Source organism: Aethalodelphis obliquidens, unplaced genomic scaffold (genome assembly GCF_003676395.1).
Source record: "Aethalodelphis obliquidens isolate GAN/ISIS:26980383/991018 unplaced genomic scaffold, ASM367639v1 scaffold72, whole genome shotgun sequence".
Lineage (NCBI taxonomy): Eukaryota > Metazoa > Chordata > Mammalia > Artiodactyla > Delphinidae > Aethalodelphis > Aethalodelphis obliquidens.
Genome location: NW_020838016.1, coordinates 1200328 through 1217257, shown reverse-complemented (window position 1 = coordinate 1217257; position 16930 = coordinate 1200328). Strand labels below are relative to the sequence as shown.

Genomic DNA, 16930 nt, shown 5'->3' with positions numbered 1-16930 from the left:
AGGAGGGGGAGGAAAAGAGGTGAGAGAGGAGAAGAACAGCAGGAAGGGCGATGGAAGGGAGGTGGGGAGGAAGGCGAGGGCTCTGCTACTCAGAGCCTGTAAGTTTGGAAGCACCAGTTTTCAACCTGCGGTGTATTGGTGCCATGTTGCTACAGGAGAGAGCAGGCAGGGTGGTGTCACGACAAGAGCCCTGGGCTGGAAGACAGGTGCTCGGAGCTCACATCCCAACCCTGCCGCTCAGTAACTCTGGGGTCCTGGGGGAACCATGTCCCCTCCCCAGCTTGGTGTTTCTTTCTGCACATGCAGAGTCGGATTGGACTCCACAGCTCCTGGGAGTTGTGCATTTACCATCAGTGGGCATGTGAGCCATGGCCTGACCGGCCAAGGACCAGGGGTGGGGATAATCCATGATTCTTGTTCTACTACCTCCTTTCCCAGGATTCTGGGAAGTTTGCAGCCCACTTGGGGGCTGCCCACGTGTGGGGCAAAGGGATTCTAGGGATGGGCAAGCCGGTGTGGTGGGTGGGTGGGGGGAGGGGGGAGAGGGTGAGGCACTTACAGCAGGAGGAGATGGGCACGCTGATGGCCAGGATCACCCAGGCGATGTCCATCTTGCTCAGGCAGATGGTGGCTCTGTGCTGGGGTTTGTCCCCTTCGGCCACATGGGAGATGTTCCCTGCTGTTCCAGGCTTCCAGGTCCCAGCAGGGACCAGACGGTTGAGGAAGTTTCCTGTGGCTGTGGACACCACTGTGGAGAGAGGACTGGGCACCCTGCCAGTCATGGTGGGCGTAGGGGTGGCCGCAGCTTCCTCCTTGGCTAGGGAAACAGTGCTTTCTGAAACCCCGGGGGGGCGGGCCGGGGCCTGCGGGGCTGAGGATGTTCCCTGAGGAAGCCCCTCGGAAGGGGCTGAGACACTGGCATCGAAGGCAGCCTGAATGGGCCCCATGGTGGCCGTGAAGACCCCAGAGCTGGCAGATGGAGGTCTGCTGGTGCCAGGGGTGACAGTAAGCCAGGAGTCACTGTGGCTGGGGCCATCCTGTGGGTCACCGCGGGGGTGCTGAGAAGGCACTGGGGCAGGATGTGGACTGGCGGGGGTGCCTGAGGCTGCTGTGGTGGCCGGCTCCCCTCCTTGGCTGGTGAAGGTGGGACCACCCCCCTGGTCTGCTCTGTTAAGGCCGGGCTTGTCCTCCACAGACACCAGGGTCGTGTTGGGTCGTACCCACGAGGTCCTGCTGGGCGCTGAGGTTGCGGCCACTATCTGGGGCTGTGGAGACAAGGAGTAACCCCAGAGCGGGTTCCTGGGGGTGACGGTGGAGGGGTCAGGCTCCACAGACCCTGTGAAGTTGCCTTTGTAAATCTGAAAGATCTTCCCCAGGGGCCGCTTCTGCCCCAGATGCGTGGAGCTCTGATTTCGTCCCCGCTGGCCTTCCTTCCTTCTGGAGTGACCGCTGGGTGCAGGCAGGACAGGGTGTGATGAACTGCTGGCTCCCTTTCGGGAGGAGCCAGGGGGCCTGGGGGGCCTGCGTGGGGTAGCCTGGGAGGGGGCTGTGAGGGGACGGCTGGTAGCATCCCTTGGCTTTGTCAGCAGGATGGTGGGCACAGCCTGGCCCGGGGGGCGGCCCTCTGAATGGGAGGACGTGGTTGCCACGGCAGCAGGAAGTGGACCTGTGGACAGGGGGCCTTCAGAATGGGGGGTGGTTGCCGTCGCCATGATGGTGGAGATGGCGTTTTTAGGAGGGTGACCGCTTGGATGGGGCGTTGTCGTTGCCATGGAAGCTGCAGCCTGTGAGGAGGGTCCATCGGGATGAGGGGTCAGTGCCACCATGGAAGAGGGGGCAGCCACCACGGAGGAGTGTCTGGTAGAACTGAGGGGTGCTGTCACCATGGTGTCTGGGGTGGTGCCTGAGGGGAAGACTTGAAGAGATTCCCTGGGAGATGGTTCCTGGGCAGCAAATACCAGTGCTTCAGTCAGTGCCAAGGTCAGGAGGAAGCCTTGCGAGGGAGACAGAGAGCAGAGAGGTGAAATGCCCAGGAGCAGCTTGGCCCTGAGCCTTCCTTACCCACGAAACTGAAACGCCTGGGAACTCAAGGGAAACATCGGGAGTATCCCTGAGGTCCACACCCATCAGACACAGGACCATGGGGACATGGGGAAGCTTCAGCAGGTGGGTGCCACCCAGCACCTGTCCCAGAGAGAACCCAGCCACAGGGGAAGCAGAGCTGGCTAAACCAGCCAGGCCCATCCTTTCCCAAACAGCTCTGAAATGCCATGGCCCTCCGCCCAAGGGCAGCTGCTCACAACAGGCTCGGGGTAGGGGCATGGAAGAAGCCTTGTGGCCTCTGAGTGCCTGCTGGCCCTCTGCACCAGGGAGCAGTCAAGGCCAGTGCAGCCACAAGGACACCAGCAGCTCTGTGTGGGCTGCCTTGAGCCACTGAGCGGGGCTTGGGTGGGTAGAGCATACCAGCTGCCACACCTCTTCTGACTCTTCCACTTGTGAACTAGACAAAGGCACAAATGATTCAGGCCCACCCACCAAACGATTAAGGAGGGTCTAGCCCCTCCTTGACCCTGGAGACACAAGAATGAACATGGCAGTCTCTGGCCCTGGGTGAGCTCGTACAAATCCACAAACAATCCTAAAACAAGGCAGAGACGTCTCAGTGCCATCGGAGACTGATAGGCAGGAGGGGACAGAGGTTCAGAGGGTGACCAGATCTGGTGCCTATTAAGCACTTAGCACAGAGCCTGCAGGAGAAGTGCATTCCATGAATGCCAGCTGGTTGTATGGTTGCTGTCATGTTAACTGCTTGTCCTATGTGCTCATGAGGCTGAACTCTGTGGAAAACCACTGGTGGTGCCCAGCCTTTTAGAGGAGGAGGAGCCCTTCTGAGCATTAGAAGGAAATCATGGACTTTGCGTGATGGTGAGCGTGTATGCTTTTAGTTCACTGAGAAAAAATGCACAAGGACAAAAACCTATACATTTAAAAACTCTTCTAAATATGCATGGATTTTATTAATCACAACAGCATATGCCTATCTTTAAAAATAACACCTCATATCAATGTGAGACACAGGATCTATCCAGATTATAGACGGGAAGACTGACCACCCCGTACAACACACAGGCTGGGAAGAGCTGCTCTGTATTGCTGAGAAGCGCCTGACAAACCTCTAAGGCCTGATTCTGTCCTGAGCACTCGCCCTGTTCATATGAGCCCCCTGCTTGGTCACTCGCATGCCCTTCCTTCAGCCCTGCTAGCCACCCAGACAATGGTAGAGATGGGCCTCTGCCTGGTAACTCTCTTGTCGCCTCCCTCCCCCACCAGATTCCAGCAGGATGAATGGTCAAAGCAGGGGCCCTGGCAGTGATTCCTGGGAGCCTGGGGTGGTCAGCAAAGCTGACAGGAGACATCTGGGGCCCTGGTGAGTTTCTGGAAGCAGAGAGGAGGAGGAAACCTCCTGACACTCCTTTGAAACAAGGATCACCACTGAGGCCTCCTCCAACTAGGGGAGGGTGGGGTGGACCAGCGTCCCCTCACCCTGCATGTCTAACTTAGTGGGTGGGGGAGGCTGAGGGACTGCAGACTGAGCAGAGACGGCAGCACCCACATCTCCAGGACCAACACTTTGCCCTAAGCGACCTAGTTTCTCTAAACTTTCATTCATAGTCTAGCCCATACACCAACAGTGTTTTCTCCTTCTCCGGGTCAATCCTAAAATCTGTTTAACGCTGAGCACCGGCTCTGGCCCCGTCTTTCCCTCTCGATTTAACCCTCACAACCACTTGATGGGGCAGGAAGTTGAGGCTGAGGGAGATTAAGTAACGTGTTCAAAGCCCCTCAGTAGCAGAAGGGGTATATAACACCCAGGCGTTCCTGGTCGCCCACCAGCAGTGAGGCAGGAGAAGAGGACGGAACAACGTGCTTGTGCTCTGACCGGTTCAGGGTTATTCCAGCTCCTTCCTGGCATTTTAGCACCACAGGGACAATCTACTCCTAGAGCTGGTGGTCGTGACTACTGAGGTTTTAAGGGACATTCTCTTATAAGCCTCTGTTTGGCTCACAAGCACCCTGGTTAACTGTAAGTGTTGAACACATCCCCCTCAAATCCGTATGTTGAAGCCCTGACCCTAGCACCTCAGAATGGGACTGTACGTTAGACAGGGCCTTTGAAGAGCTGATGAAGGCAAAATGAAGCCGTCGGAGCAGGTCCTAACCCAATCTGACTGGTATCCTTATAAGAAAAGGAGCTCAGGGCACAGAGGTGCCAGGAATGCCTGTACACAGGCAGGACACATGAAAGGTTGGCCACCTGCAACCCAAGAAGAGAGGCATCAGGGGACTCCAACCCTGCTGGCACCTGGATCTTGGGCTTCCAGTCTCCAGAACTGGAAGGAGAAAACTTTCTGTTTGTTGTTTAAGCCCCGCAGCCTGTGGGACTTTGTATGGCAGACTGACCAGACTGATATACCTGTCATACCTTAGCGATTCCTGAAAAAGGAGAGGCGGACACTGGGGCTCGTGTGCAGGTGGTTTATTTTGGGAAGTGACCGTAGTGGACAGCGGTGGGGGAATGAGATGAGTGAAACAGGGAAAGTCAATCCCAGGGCAGTTTATCAGCGTGCAACTCAGATCCACTGGGGCTCTCTGAGGAGCTGAGCAGACGCATGTCAAACTGTGAGAGGAGCGCCTCTCACCAGCAGCTCTCCTTCCCACGACCCAGCACTGCTCCACCCCACCTCCTGCCTCCTCCTCGAGGCCCAAGTGGCTGAGTCAGAGACGCCCCGGGCGGGGGCTGTCAGCTCACACCTGTGCCTGGCTGGAGGCTGCTGGAGTTAAAATTAAGAGCCCAGAGGATTTCTGGGGTGGAGCACAGATGTGTCCCATGCAATCCAAGGCCCAAGACCAAGGACACTGCCGCCTTCTGGCAGTAGCGTCAGGGGCAGCGCAAAGCTTTCAGAGAGGATCTGACGGACCCCAGGGACAGGCCGGGGGTGGGAGAGGAGCAGCTTGGCCTCCAGGAGATCTTCTGCAGCCTCTAGAGGCAGAGGGCTTAATGCATCCTGGTTTTTAAAATACTCAGGGAAAGAAATTCCCCTGACTTTCCCACCACGAGCATTTCAGGGGCTAAAATCCTCCCAGCTGGGAAGTATATGACAGGAGTGCTTCCTGCAAGACTAACAGTGGAAGTAAACATGTTTGCCCTTGCTGCGGCTCTTTTTAGTTGCCAGCATCCCCTGAAGTTATTCTTCTCTCTAGGAGGCCTGTTAGGGCAAATTACCTCCCAGCCCTTTCTTCTTTAGGCTTTAAAACTTTGGTATAATGAATGAATACTGCCATCCTGGGTGCAGAGGGCTTTCACCTGGAGGATGACATTTAGCTGTCACAGTGAGAAGGGCACTAGAGGTAACTTACTTAGTTCAATCCCCTCATTTCACAGAGCGGGCAACGGAAGGAGTGAACTGACTTGTCCAGGAACCCAGCTGGTTAGGGACACAGCCTGGATCATGGCCATTATTTCAGAGCAACTCTTCATTTGTATCATAAAAATTGCTACAACACTGCACTGTCCAAATGCCTCCTTCAACATCCACTGTCACCTTCACTATGGAAATCGTCTCTCCTCTCTGGCACAAAAGGTTAAGGACTGAATGCAAGGGCGCATACTGTCACAATAACTGTGCAAGGCCTTCAACACAGGGCTACCCTAACAGATGCAAATTTCCACTCCAGGCCCTTTGTGCTGGCCTGCTCACTCCCCTCCCCACAATCTGGGGCTACCGCCTCTTTGCATATCATTTGCATAGATTTGCATAATAGGCTCTGGAGGCTCTAATTCCAAATATATAGGAGAGACTATAACTAAAATCTAACTTGACGTGTTTTAAATGTGGAACATGTTTTTAATGCATGTCAGAATAAGGACAAGTGTAGGGGGTGGAAACTTGCAGATTGATGGGTGCCCTGATATCACAGGAAGGCCTCCCCCTACCTAGAATTCCAGTGCATACATGATCCCAGGATCCAAGGGAAGGAAAGGCCTTCCTCCTTCTGTTTATTTGGTTGGCTGCCCACAGTCCATACTGGGCATGATATTTGCATCTGGCAAATGCGAGGAGGGATTTGGTGAAGAGAGAAATGGCTAATCTGTACTGAGTGCTTCCTGCATGCCACATGCTGCTCCAAGGCTGAGCCTGTCCTGACACATTTAATCCTCATAACAACCTGATGAGGCAGGTACTATCATTAGTTCCCCACTGCAACTGAAGAAAAGCAGCACAGAGAGGCACAGGAAGCTGCCTCCTTCCACACAGACAGGAACGGCGAGCTGCGATTTGAACCTGGCAGCTGGGCCCCGGAGTCCACACTCTCAACTGCGTTCACTCATCGCTCTGCTCTGCACATTCAAAAGCAATGGTCCACTATCTTTTGGGAATTGATTTTCTATTACTGCTCTTTTGACTTTTCCTTCCTCTTACCTGTTTTCTTCTAGCTCCATTTCAGGGCTCTATATTAACATTTTTGTTCTTTTAACAAGTTAGTCAATTAACTTTATTTTGCAAGTAACTAGGGGGAACTTGTAGTAGGACAATACAAAAGCTGGACATCCCTGCTTTAATTCTCTCCTTTTTTCCAATCCTGGCATTTCATGCACACCATTGTTTAACTAATTAAATTAATTGTATAATTTTTATCTTAAAATTGCTTACGCACATGCGCATTTATTACATGTATACATTTTCCCTTGCACATGTAAATAGAATCCTATCTCATTTTCCTTATGATTTAAAATATCTGCTAAGTAGAGCTTCCCTCCCAGTTAAATTAGGTTTCCACTGCCAGATATACTTCCATTGCCTCTAAATCCTGCGACAGAACCACAGGAGTCTGAGAAGTCTTCTAAGCCATCCCCCATCACTAAGCAAGATGTCAGCATGGCCATCCCAGATGCTTGGTGTGGTGATTTAAAACTGGGTCTGCAAGTTCTCCAAAACTGCTCCCACCAAGAGGTGGAATCTGAACCTAGCTTGGCCTTTGTGACCTCCTTGACGAACAGAATGGGGAAGAAGTGACACCACGTGGTTTCTGAGGCCAGGGAAGAAAAGTCATTCAGCCTCTGCAGGTTTCTCTTGGGGGCCTTCAGGCCCATGTAAAAAGTCTAGCCACCTCGAGGCCAGCATGTGGAGAGACCGTGTGAAGAGCAACTGAAAGGCCTGAGGAGCCCCAGCTGTTCCAGCCCCATCCAGGCACTGGGCATGAGAGAGGCGGAGTCCAGGAGATGAGCCTGGTCCAGCCACTACTGGACCTCGACCACACAGACCCCAAGACAGAGCCACCTATCTGAGCCCAGTCAACCCGGACATTCATGAACAAAATAAACAATTGTTACTGCCTTACTCCACGTTTGGGTGGGGTTTGTTTTGCATCAATAAGTAATCGAATACTTGGGAATTTAGCTTCTGCATCCAGTGTTTCAATGACAAAAAGAAAGAGAACCCATGTACACCAAGCCTGACCATCAGGGAATCTGTTTTCTATGTGGGCAATAACATACCATCTTGCCAGGAAACAGGCTCTTTTCATTTCAAGATTATTGTCTTTTAATTGGAAGGGGCGCTAGGGTTCTCTGGTATCTAATTCACTTTACAGTGAGAAGGCTGAGCCCCAACAAAGTGGAATCCTTGCCCTGGGCCACACACTGCCCGGCCAGCCCCACTATGATGCACCAACCCACAGGGTTCTTTTTATATCACTGTGGTCCCGGTATTCTGATGCTCCATCCTCCGTACTTCAGTGATCCCTTTTGTTTTAAAGATCAAAAACCTCCTCATGCCTAAGAGCACAGTTTCCCTCACTCAGAAATAAATATGCATCATTGACTTTAGGGTGAGCTGGGTGACTGCTCGGAAGAGGTACTCATGCCTGTGACCTTGGCCTTCTTTATGAAAGGGAGATTTTTTTCCACAAAGAAAAAAAGGAGTTTTGGGTACATAGCTTTGCTGCTACCCTCTTTCCAAGCAGCCACATTCCAAATGTTCCCTCCCATCAAGTCCTGCTGCGGACATGCCTCAGGTCACAGGGCTAAAGCACAGAGGGTTCTGCTTAGTTCTTAGAGATAGCTGAGGCCATCACCTGGTGTGTTCCAGAAATGTCTGGAGATCACTGGTTTCAGAGTTGGGCTGATGAGGTCCATGACTCCACTGGGAATTATTACTCAGAGTACAATCTCTAGAACACATGTGCGTAAGAAAACCACGCGAGATGGGCCTGAGTGCCCCAGACACACCTATGAACTCACCTCGTGTCGCAATTCTGGGAGGCTGAGAGATCACAGCTTCCTAACAAAAACATGTGCACGCATGTGTGAGTTCGTGCACGTGTGTACTCACACACACACGCACACAGAGACAAGCACTGTACAGGTCCTCTCCTGGGAGCAGGAACTTGGGAAGAATGACAAATGTGAGTCCTCCCATCATCTCCATGCTAACATACAGTTAAGTCATTCATCTAAGGTCAGAACGGCCACCATGTAGCAGTACCAGGATTTAAACCCAGGTTTCTCTGACCCTGGCTGCTCCAGAACCTAGGTACTGAGAAAGTTTTGATCCCGGAAAATGTCCTCTGTGAGCAGGAGAATGCTTTATGAAGACAGGCAATGATATAACAATAGTAACGGCTGTGATGACCACAATTAAAAAACAAAAATTTCCTCCAAAGCGGAAACACTTGGTAACCACACCACCTTTTATCCTCAGCTTTTGCTTCTCTGCCTTAGTCATTCAGTTCCATTTGGGACAAGCATTTTCCAACTAGAACTCCTCCTGGGCCTTGAAGCCATTGTTAGGAGCCCCTCCTTCTGTGCCTGTAACCACTAAGCCTACCCCTGTTCTAGACCCCATCTCTCTAAATGTCTAAATATCTGTTTCCCTGTCTGAACTCTAAGCTGCCAGAGGACAGACTGTGTCTGGATCAATGATATTTCCCCATATCTAGTCCAGCACCTTAGCCACAACAAATCTTTGCTGAAGAATAAGAAACCTTCCTAAATATCCAAAATAGAAGAACTCATACAACTCAATTAGCAACACCCCCAAATAATCTGATTAAAAACTTGGTAGAGGTGCTGAATAGATATTTTCCCAAAGAAGACATCCAGACGGCCAACAGGTACATGAAAAGGTGCTCAATATCACTAATCATCAGAGACATGCAAATCAAAACCACAATGAGATACCACCTCACACCCATTAGAATGACTGTTATCAAAAAGATAAGAGATAACAAGTGTTAGTGAGGATGTGGAGAAAAGGAAACCCTTGTGCACTGTTGGCGGAAATGTAAGTTGGTGCAGCCAATATGGAAACCAGGATGGAGGTTTCTCAAAAAATTAAAAATAGAACTCATATATTATTTAGCAATTCCACTTCTGAGCACATTTCTGAAGGAAACAAAAATCACTATCTTGAAGAGATATTTGCATCCCCATGTTCACTGCAGCATTATTTACAATAGCCAAGCCATGGAAACAAGCTAAGTTTCTACTGATGGATGAATGGATAAAGAAAATGTGGTATTACACACACACACACACACACACACACACAGAAAAATATTACTCAGCCACAAAAAAGAAGGAAATGCTCCCATTTTCAACAACATGGATGGACCTTGAGGGCATTAATGCTAACTGAAATAAGTCAGACAGAGAAAGGCAAATACCATATGATCTCACTTATATGTGGACTCTAAAATAAAAATCAAACTCACAGAAACAGAGAACACATTGGTGGTTACCAGAGGTGGGGAATAGATGGTGGGGGAAATGGGGGTCAAAAGGTGGTCAAAATGTACAAAGTTCCAGTTACAATAAATAAGCTCTGGGCATAATGCACAGCATGGTGCCTACAGTTCACAATACTTATTGTATATTTGAAAGTTGCTAAGAGAGCAGATCTTAAAAGTTTTAATCACACAAAAAATTTATACCTATGTGAGGTGACTGATGTTAACTAAACTTGTTGTGGTGATCATTTCACAATATACATACATAGCAAATCATTATGATGTGATACAATGTTATATGTCAATTATATCTAAATAAAACTGGAAAAAAAACCTCTTCTAAATCAATCACTAGCCAGCTTGTATTTCCAAAAATAACCACTGTAACACACCCCAACCAGCTTACTCTTTTTCTAAATGTGGCTTCAACACTCCTACTGAAAGGTGAGGTCTGTGTTCCACCCGCTGGAATCTGGGCGGGTTTGTGACTATGGCTGAAGTGATGCTACGTGACTTCTGAGGCCAGGTCATAAAAGATGGTACAACTTCTTCCTAGTCCTTGCTCTTGGGTGTTACTCTCAGAAGTCAGCCACCATGCTGTGAGGAAGTCTGAGTTGTCCACCGAGGGGCCCCTGTGGAAAGGAGCTGAGGCCCCAGGCCTTCAGTCCCAGCTGAACTTCCAGACGAAGCCAGCAGCGACCTGCTAGCCAGGGGAGTGAGCCTTCTTCAGCCCCACTCGAGCTACCCCAGCCGAGCCTGGGTGGAGCAGAGACAAGGGATCCCTGCCCGAACTAAAGATTTACGAGCAAAATGATGACTGTTGTTTTAAGTTTTGAGGTGGTTTGTTAGGCAGTAATAGTAACTTGAATATCATCTTTGTCGAAGTGAAATTAAAGTTCTTTCCATGACCATTCTGGATTTAAACATCAGGGTTTTTAAGTGCTGGAGCTCAACAGGCTGATCTTGACCTGGGTTCCCTTACTGTCCTCTCCTGCCCAGACTCAAGGAAAGGGAAACATCTCACTTCTAGGCTCTTTCTACAGCATTATGATTTCTCTAATCTACAGCTACAAGTTCCCCTAAAGAAAGGAATGAATAAATGCATACTAGCAGTGGCATGAAGCTCCTGGCACGCATGTACTTTGTGGGCTGGGGGCACAGATGGAATAAAGGTGGAGACTAGTATAAGGTGACCACATATTGAAGACATGAGCTCAATATGCTATGTATGTGGTATATGGTGCCTACATATTGAAGACATGACCATTTCCTTCAAGGGGCTGCCATTCTAGAAGGGAAGAAAATCAGCTGTGACAGGGGAACAAACCTACACACCAAAGATGTTCTCTCAAAGACTTTCTCCAAACAACAATGAAAATCAGAATTAGATGGATGAAAAGGTCAGTTCAGCTTCTAATAAAATAACAGGATCATTTATATTCAGGTAACATCTCGCTGACATCATGCGAAAGAACACAAATGCACTAGTCCAGACTGCTTTGTACTCTCCCAAACTAAATGGAAAAGACTCATAAAAATGTTCCCTGCTTTACAGGAGAGAACCTGACAGACATTACCTCAGCCAGGTGATCAAGTCATGGTGATAGTATGCACCCTGGATATAAAGATAGCACATTACCTCTGTAGCTTTCCTTCCCCAAACGTATATCCCCGGTCTAACCATAAGAAAAACATCTGAAAAATCCCAATTGAGGGACATTCCACAAAATAGCTGACCAGTACTCCTCATCAAGGTCATCAAAAATAAGGAAAGTCTGAGAAACTCACAGCCAAAAGTACCTAAGGAGACATGACAACTAAACATAATGTGGAACCCTGGCTGAGGTCCTGGAACAGAAAAAGGACATTGGGGAAAAATGAAGGAAATGTGAATAAAGTATGGACTTCAGTTAATAATAATGTATCAATACTAGCTCATTAATTGTGACAGTGGACACTAGTAATGTAAGATGCTGATTACAGAGGGAACTGGGTGCAGGCTATATAGGAGCTCTCTGCTTTACCTTTGCAATTTTCCTGTAAGTTCAAAACTACTGTGAGATTAAAAAAAAGTTTCACGGAGGTCAGATAGCAGGGACAGTGTGAGGGTGGGTCCTGGAAGGAGGTTTGTGGGCAACTTTCCCAGCACCCTGGTGTGAGATCACGTGCCCACAGACACATTTTGGAGTCCACTTACAGAGAGGGGGATGACTATTGCTGCATCTGTTTATGTTCCCTCTGGCTCTCACCATTTAAAGTGTTCTCATTCAGAGCGTGGAGTTTGGAGGTGAAATCGTCAGGGAGACTGACAGCTTGAACACATAGTTTTTTAACCCGTTCAAATTCCAACTGAGGATTCAGTTTATGTTACATGCCACACATGTAATATAAACACTCTTGACCAAGGAAGCAGGCTGTATGAAAATCAAAGCTTATGTATCATTACCACCGGGCTACACTGCCCCACCGTCTAAACATGAAAGGTATGAGGTGTTGGATACAGACGGATACCCAACCTATCAAAATTCTGCCCATACCCCTTTCCTGCTGGGTGACCATGTATCCGTCTCCAAAAACCCAACCTGACTGTCACCTTGTCTTGACGAGATCATAGTTCCTCAATTCGTCCAGTTAGAAGTGGTGGCTCCCTGACCAGTGCTCCCAGGGCACTCTGCTCCCGTTCATACGTGGCCCTTCTCCCCACACAGCCCTTCAGCCAAGGACGTGGTGGGAGGGCAGGGATGAACCTGGGGTCAGTGGGATTTAGGTCCATTCTGGCTCTGGAACTTCCTAGTGGTGGGACCTCAGGCAGATTAGTTCAGCTTTGTTCTCCCGACTGTACGTAAGGAAGATAATGCCTAACTTCAGGGTGCTTTCAGGGGTGGGAACAGGACACGAAGAGGCACAGAGGCCCCACACATGGGCTGGATGCAACAGGTGGAAACTGTTGCTTTAGTTTCTGCTACATTTAGGTCAGTCCCCTGGGGCCGTAAGCTTCTTCAGCATCTGGAGCCCCAGAACATAGTGCACTGTCTGACTCATACTAGAAGCACAATAATGTTTTCTGAGAAAGATGTGAGGATGAAAGAAAACTTAGAGAATTCCATGCATTTGAGGTATTTGCAGCTGAATCCTTGCCACAAAATTATAGATGTTTATTTCGAAGACAATATCAACAAAAGAATACAGTAAGCAACGTGAGTCCTGTGTGTGTGTGTGTGTGTGTGTGTGTGTGTGTGTGTGCATCTTTTCATTTTGCTTGTTTTAATGATTAACATTAATAGGTCCAAATGAACACAAATCCCATAAGACAGGGAGGCAGGAGAAGGTTGAGGTGGATGAAACCAGCTTCCTGCAGATCCCTGCCACGACCCCTCTCACAAACACACCCGCCACTGCCAGTTCCATTCCTCATTACCTAAGCAAATCGGCCTTCACCGTCCTTCCAAAGTTCTAACGGGTTGTGTGAGAGCATTTGTCAGGATTTGGGTTTTACAGACAAGGTCCCAGATTTGGCTTGCTAACTCAAGGCGTGTGCTCTCGGGAGGTTTGGATGAAACCAGAAAGGAAGCAGGACAAACAGGAGGACTTGTATTGGGCGGCTGCTGGCAGGGCAGCCCATGGAGGGCCCGGTGTGCCCTAGACAGCCATGATGTCTCCGAACCTGTGGCTCCTACAAACCCAATAAAATGACTCCCCCAGAGCCTTTAGCCCCACAGCCTGGGGTCTGGTCCAGTGGGCACCTCAGCAAATATAATAGGATCTCTCGGACCCTGAGGAAGCCCTGGGGAGTCCCAGGACCTGCCTAAAGAGGCTGAGGTACCTGCCTGAGCAAGCACATGGGCATCTTCCTATCCTCAGCTCAGAATTCTCCAAAGCCAGGAGGAGAAGAAAGAGTCCAGGCCTGATCACGCCTGAGAGTCACTTACCTAAAAAGGGCACTGGGGCTTTCGACCTGACATTCTCTTGGGCTTGCTAACAGTCTGAAGTATCATCTCTCAGCACGTGCCCCTCTTCACAAAAGAGTTTGTGAGGAAAGAAGAGGACAGGAGGAGAGAGGAGGCTGGCAGGGAGGTAGCAGGGATGGTGGCAAGGTGCCTGGGGGGAGGGGCAGGCAGGCTGGGGCGACTGGGGAGGGGCTGACGTCAAGAAGAGTGCCTGCTGTCTCCAGCACTGGCTCTGCTGCTCCTGAGCCCATGGCTGCTCGGTATTCTGGCCCCGGTCCTGTTGGGCAGGCTGCAGGCTGGCTGGCACTGCTCTCCTCGGTTGCCAAAGGTTCACCACCTTTTCCAGTTTGCCTGGAACAAAACGGCTCAGGCAACACAGTTGAGCATCCTTGTGAAACTGTCTAATTTCCCATTTCAAGGCAGGATGCCCATACTACAATGTATAATTTAGGTTTGGGGCACGAGTTAGATTTCACAATTGAATTCTGAAAGTCAGCCCTCCAGGCTGTGCATGCTTGGGGATGAAAGCTTTCCTCCTACCTCGTCCCTCCTTCTCCCCAATACCAATACTGATACTGTCACTAATCCTAAATCTCCATTTATTGAGCACATACTATGTGCCAGGCACTCTACTAAGAAATTTTTATATGTCATCTTACTCAAACTTCACAAAACCCTATGAGATAAAAAAGAACAAATCTCAACCCATGTCCTATATAATTATAAGGGTACTTGCTACTCGCCCTCCACATCTTTATTATTCTCTTTTGGACTATAAATTTGTGAATTTAGGTAACTGAATAGTTCAGTGTGGACTTGGAGGTAGTTTTTTGGAGGAAAAAATAATAAAATCATCTTGTCCACATCAAGCCAATGAGATGAGAACACAGACCAAGTAGAGAACGGAAGGTGGGCTGTAATCCAGGGCTATGTTGGATGGAGCAGATTTTATGGGCAGCAGCTTGCAGGGAAAGCAGGGAACCCACAAAAGCTGGAGGAACCCAGGAAGGCTTCCTGGAGGAAAACCCCAAGCCTCTTACTATCATTCCACCATTCATCCATTTCTTCATTCACATGTTCAGCAAACATCTACTGAGGGCTGAGTGGGGCTTTGTGTTTCTTGGGTAAACTGGCATCCCGGTCTCAGCCATGGAGATGGCTGTCATTACCCATTCCCCACCATGGGTAATAAAATGCATCTTGGCAGAGAAAATTCTGGCAAATTCTGAAAAGGTATGTTTATCTACAGGTGGGAACCACTTTATAGGGTGCTAATGTTCCGAATAAGAACATATATTTATTAATCATATTATATTTGTGAGTATTTCACGCCTGCAAACTAATTTAATACTCATTAAGTTTTGCAAGGTGGGTCTCATTCTCTAAAACTGAGGTTCAGAGAGGTTCAAGGATTTATTCAAGGTCACACATTCAAGGGGGACCCATGACACACACATAATATTTCTGTTTTTCTATACCTTCTTTCTCTTTTTCTATTTTCAGTGGACACTGCCAGCTGCAAAAGCCCTTTAGTGGTACCACTTGCTTACTTTTGCTCCCAGCGAGCTCACCACCTGATCAAAGGACTCCTAGCTTCAGCAGGCCTTGGAGAGGACAAGTGGGTGATCAGAGGACACGTGCCTCTGATCTGAACCCGAGAAAATAAGGTCAGGAACGAAACTGAGGTACATCTCTCAAAGGCTCCGATCCCCAGGTCAATACTGGGGGTGGCGTGGGGACCGCCATCAAAGCCCCACTTGGGATGTTGTCTTTTGTAGACACCCTGCTTAGTAGGAGAAAGGAAACTGCCCCTACCTCCTAGGCAGGGGGAGAAGGGGAGATAGTTTCTTGCCACTGAAATTTCCTTAGCTGTTCTCTCCCTCACTGCAGCCACTGAAGCCAACAAGCCAGGTACCCAAGGCACACAGGGAAATGCGGCCCCCAAACGTAGTCCAGATTTTAGAATCTAGAACAGACAGTGTTTGAATACTACAGATCTAGAAACAGGACACTTGGTAATAAAGGGTGTTTAAGTTCTATTCTTTACCTCTCTCCTCTTTCCTGGAGAGGTATGGAGAGAACACAGACACTGGAACCAAACAGAACTATGTGTAAACTCACTAATTGTATGGCCTTGCATCAGTTTCCCACACAAGCTGGCTATGTTGGGATTCTGTCCCATGATTTCCATTCACCATGGTGCTCTCTTGTTGGTTCTTTAGATTTTGCACTGAGTTAGTATAGTGAACACTGTGGTCCACCACCCAGATTCCTCCTCTGCCCCCCAACAAGGAGGTCTTCATTCCATCGCTGCTAGGAGTGTTAGCAGCTGAGGATACACAGCCGAGTTTCTCTTTAGGAATTGCTCTCAGGTCAAGGTGACACCTCCTTCCTGGGAAACCTGTATCCAGTGACTTGTTCATGTGGGGTTAAAAGGACTGGTCCCCTTGCCTCAATTTGGGAGGACCACCCCAGCTTGGGAGTTCTCCTTGGGGTTGGCTGAGGCCTTTGGTGTGACTACATCACAGCCCCACTTCTTTCCATGCCCTTACTCTCCTAAAGGTGTGTTTTTTTTTCCCATTAATTAATTAATTAATTTATTTTTGGCTCCACTGGGTCTTTGTTGCTGCACGTGGGTTTCCCACCGTGGTGGCTTCCCCAGCCATGGAGCATGGGTTCCAGTCGTGTGGGCCTCAGTAGTTGTGGCTCACTGGCTTCAGTAGTTGTGGCTCATGGGCTCCAGAGCACAGGCTCAGTAGTTGTGGCACATGGGCCCAGTTGCTCCACGGCATGTGGGATTCTCCCGGACCAGGAATCGAACCCATGTCCCCTGCATTGGCAAGCAGACTCCTAACCACTGTGCCACTAGGGAAGCCCTCCAAAAGATGTTGTATGCAAATCTGCAGCTCATAGTCTGTTTCCTGGGATCTAGGTCTGCAGCAAACAGTATCCAATCAATGCTGATGACGATTCTTCCTTTTTATCATCCCTTTCCTGTGCCTTACTCCACCATACTCTTTCCATTTCACGTGACACCCCTTTAGATTCACCGATTCTGGGTAGCCTCTCTCAGTGTACCCCTTCCTGGTTTCAGTCACCCTAATCGTGAATGCCATTATAAATGACAGTAGGTAAGACCTTTATTCTTGTCATTGTGTATTTTCTCACCCCTTTCTATTAGCCTGGGAGTAACC

General features: G+C 49.2%; 1 protein-coding gene across 2 annotated transcripts in view; it reads right to left on the bottom strand.

Annotated features, from left to right (window-relative positions):
- TMEM108 (transmembrane protein 108) overlaps positions 1-16930 on the bottom strand; it is a 377552-nt gene that overhangs the window by 13647 nt on the left and 346975 nt on the right. For both annotated transcript variants that reach the window (XM_027091637.1, XM_027091638.1), the window contains exon 4: positions 560-1993. In XM_027091637.1, coding sequence (XP_026947438.1) covers positions 560-1993 — 1434 coding nt within the window. The remainder of the gene's footprint in view (positions 1-559; positions 1994-16930) is intronic.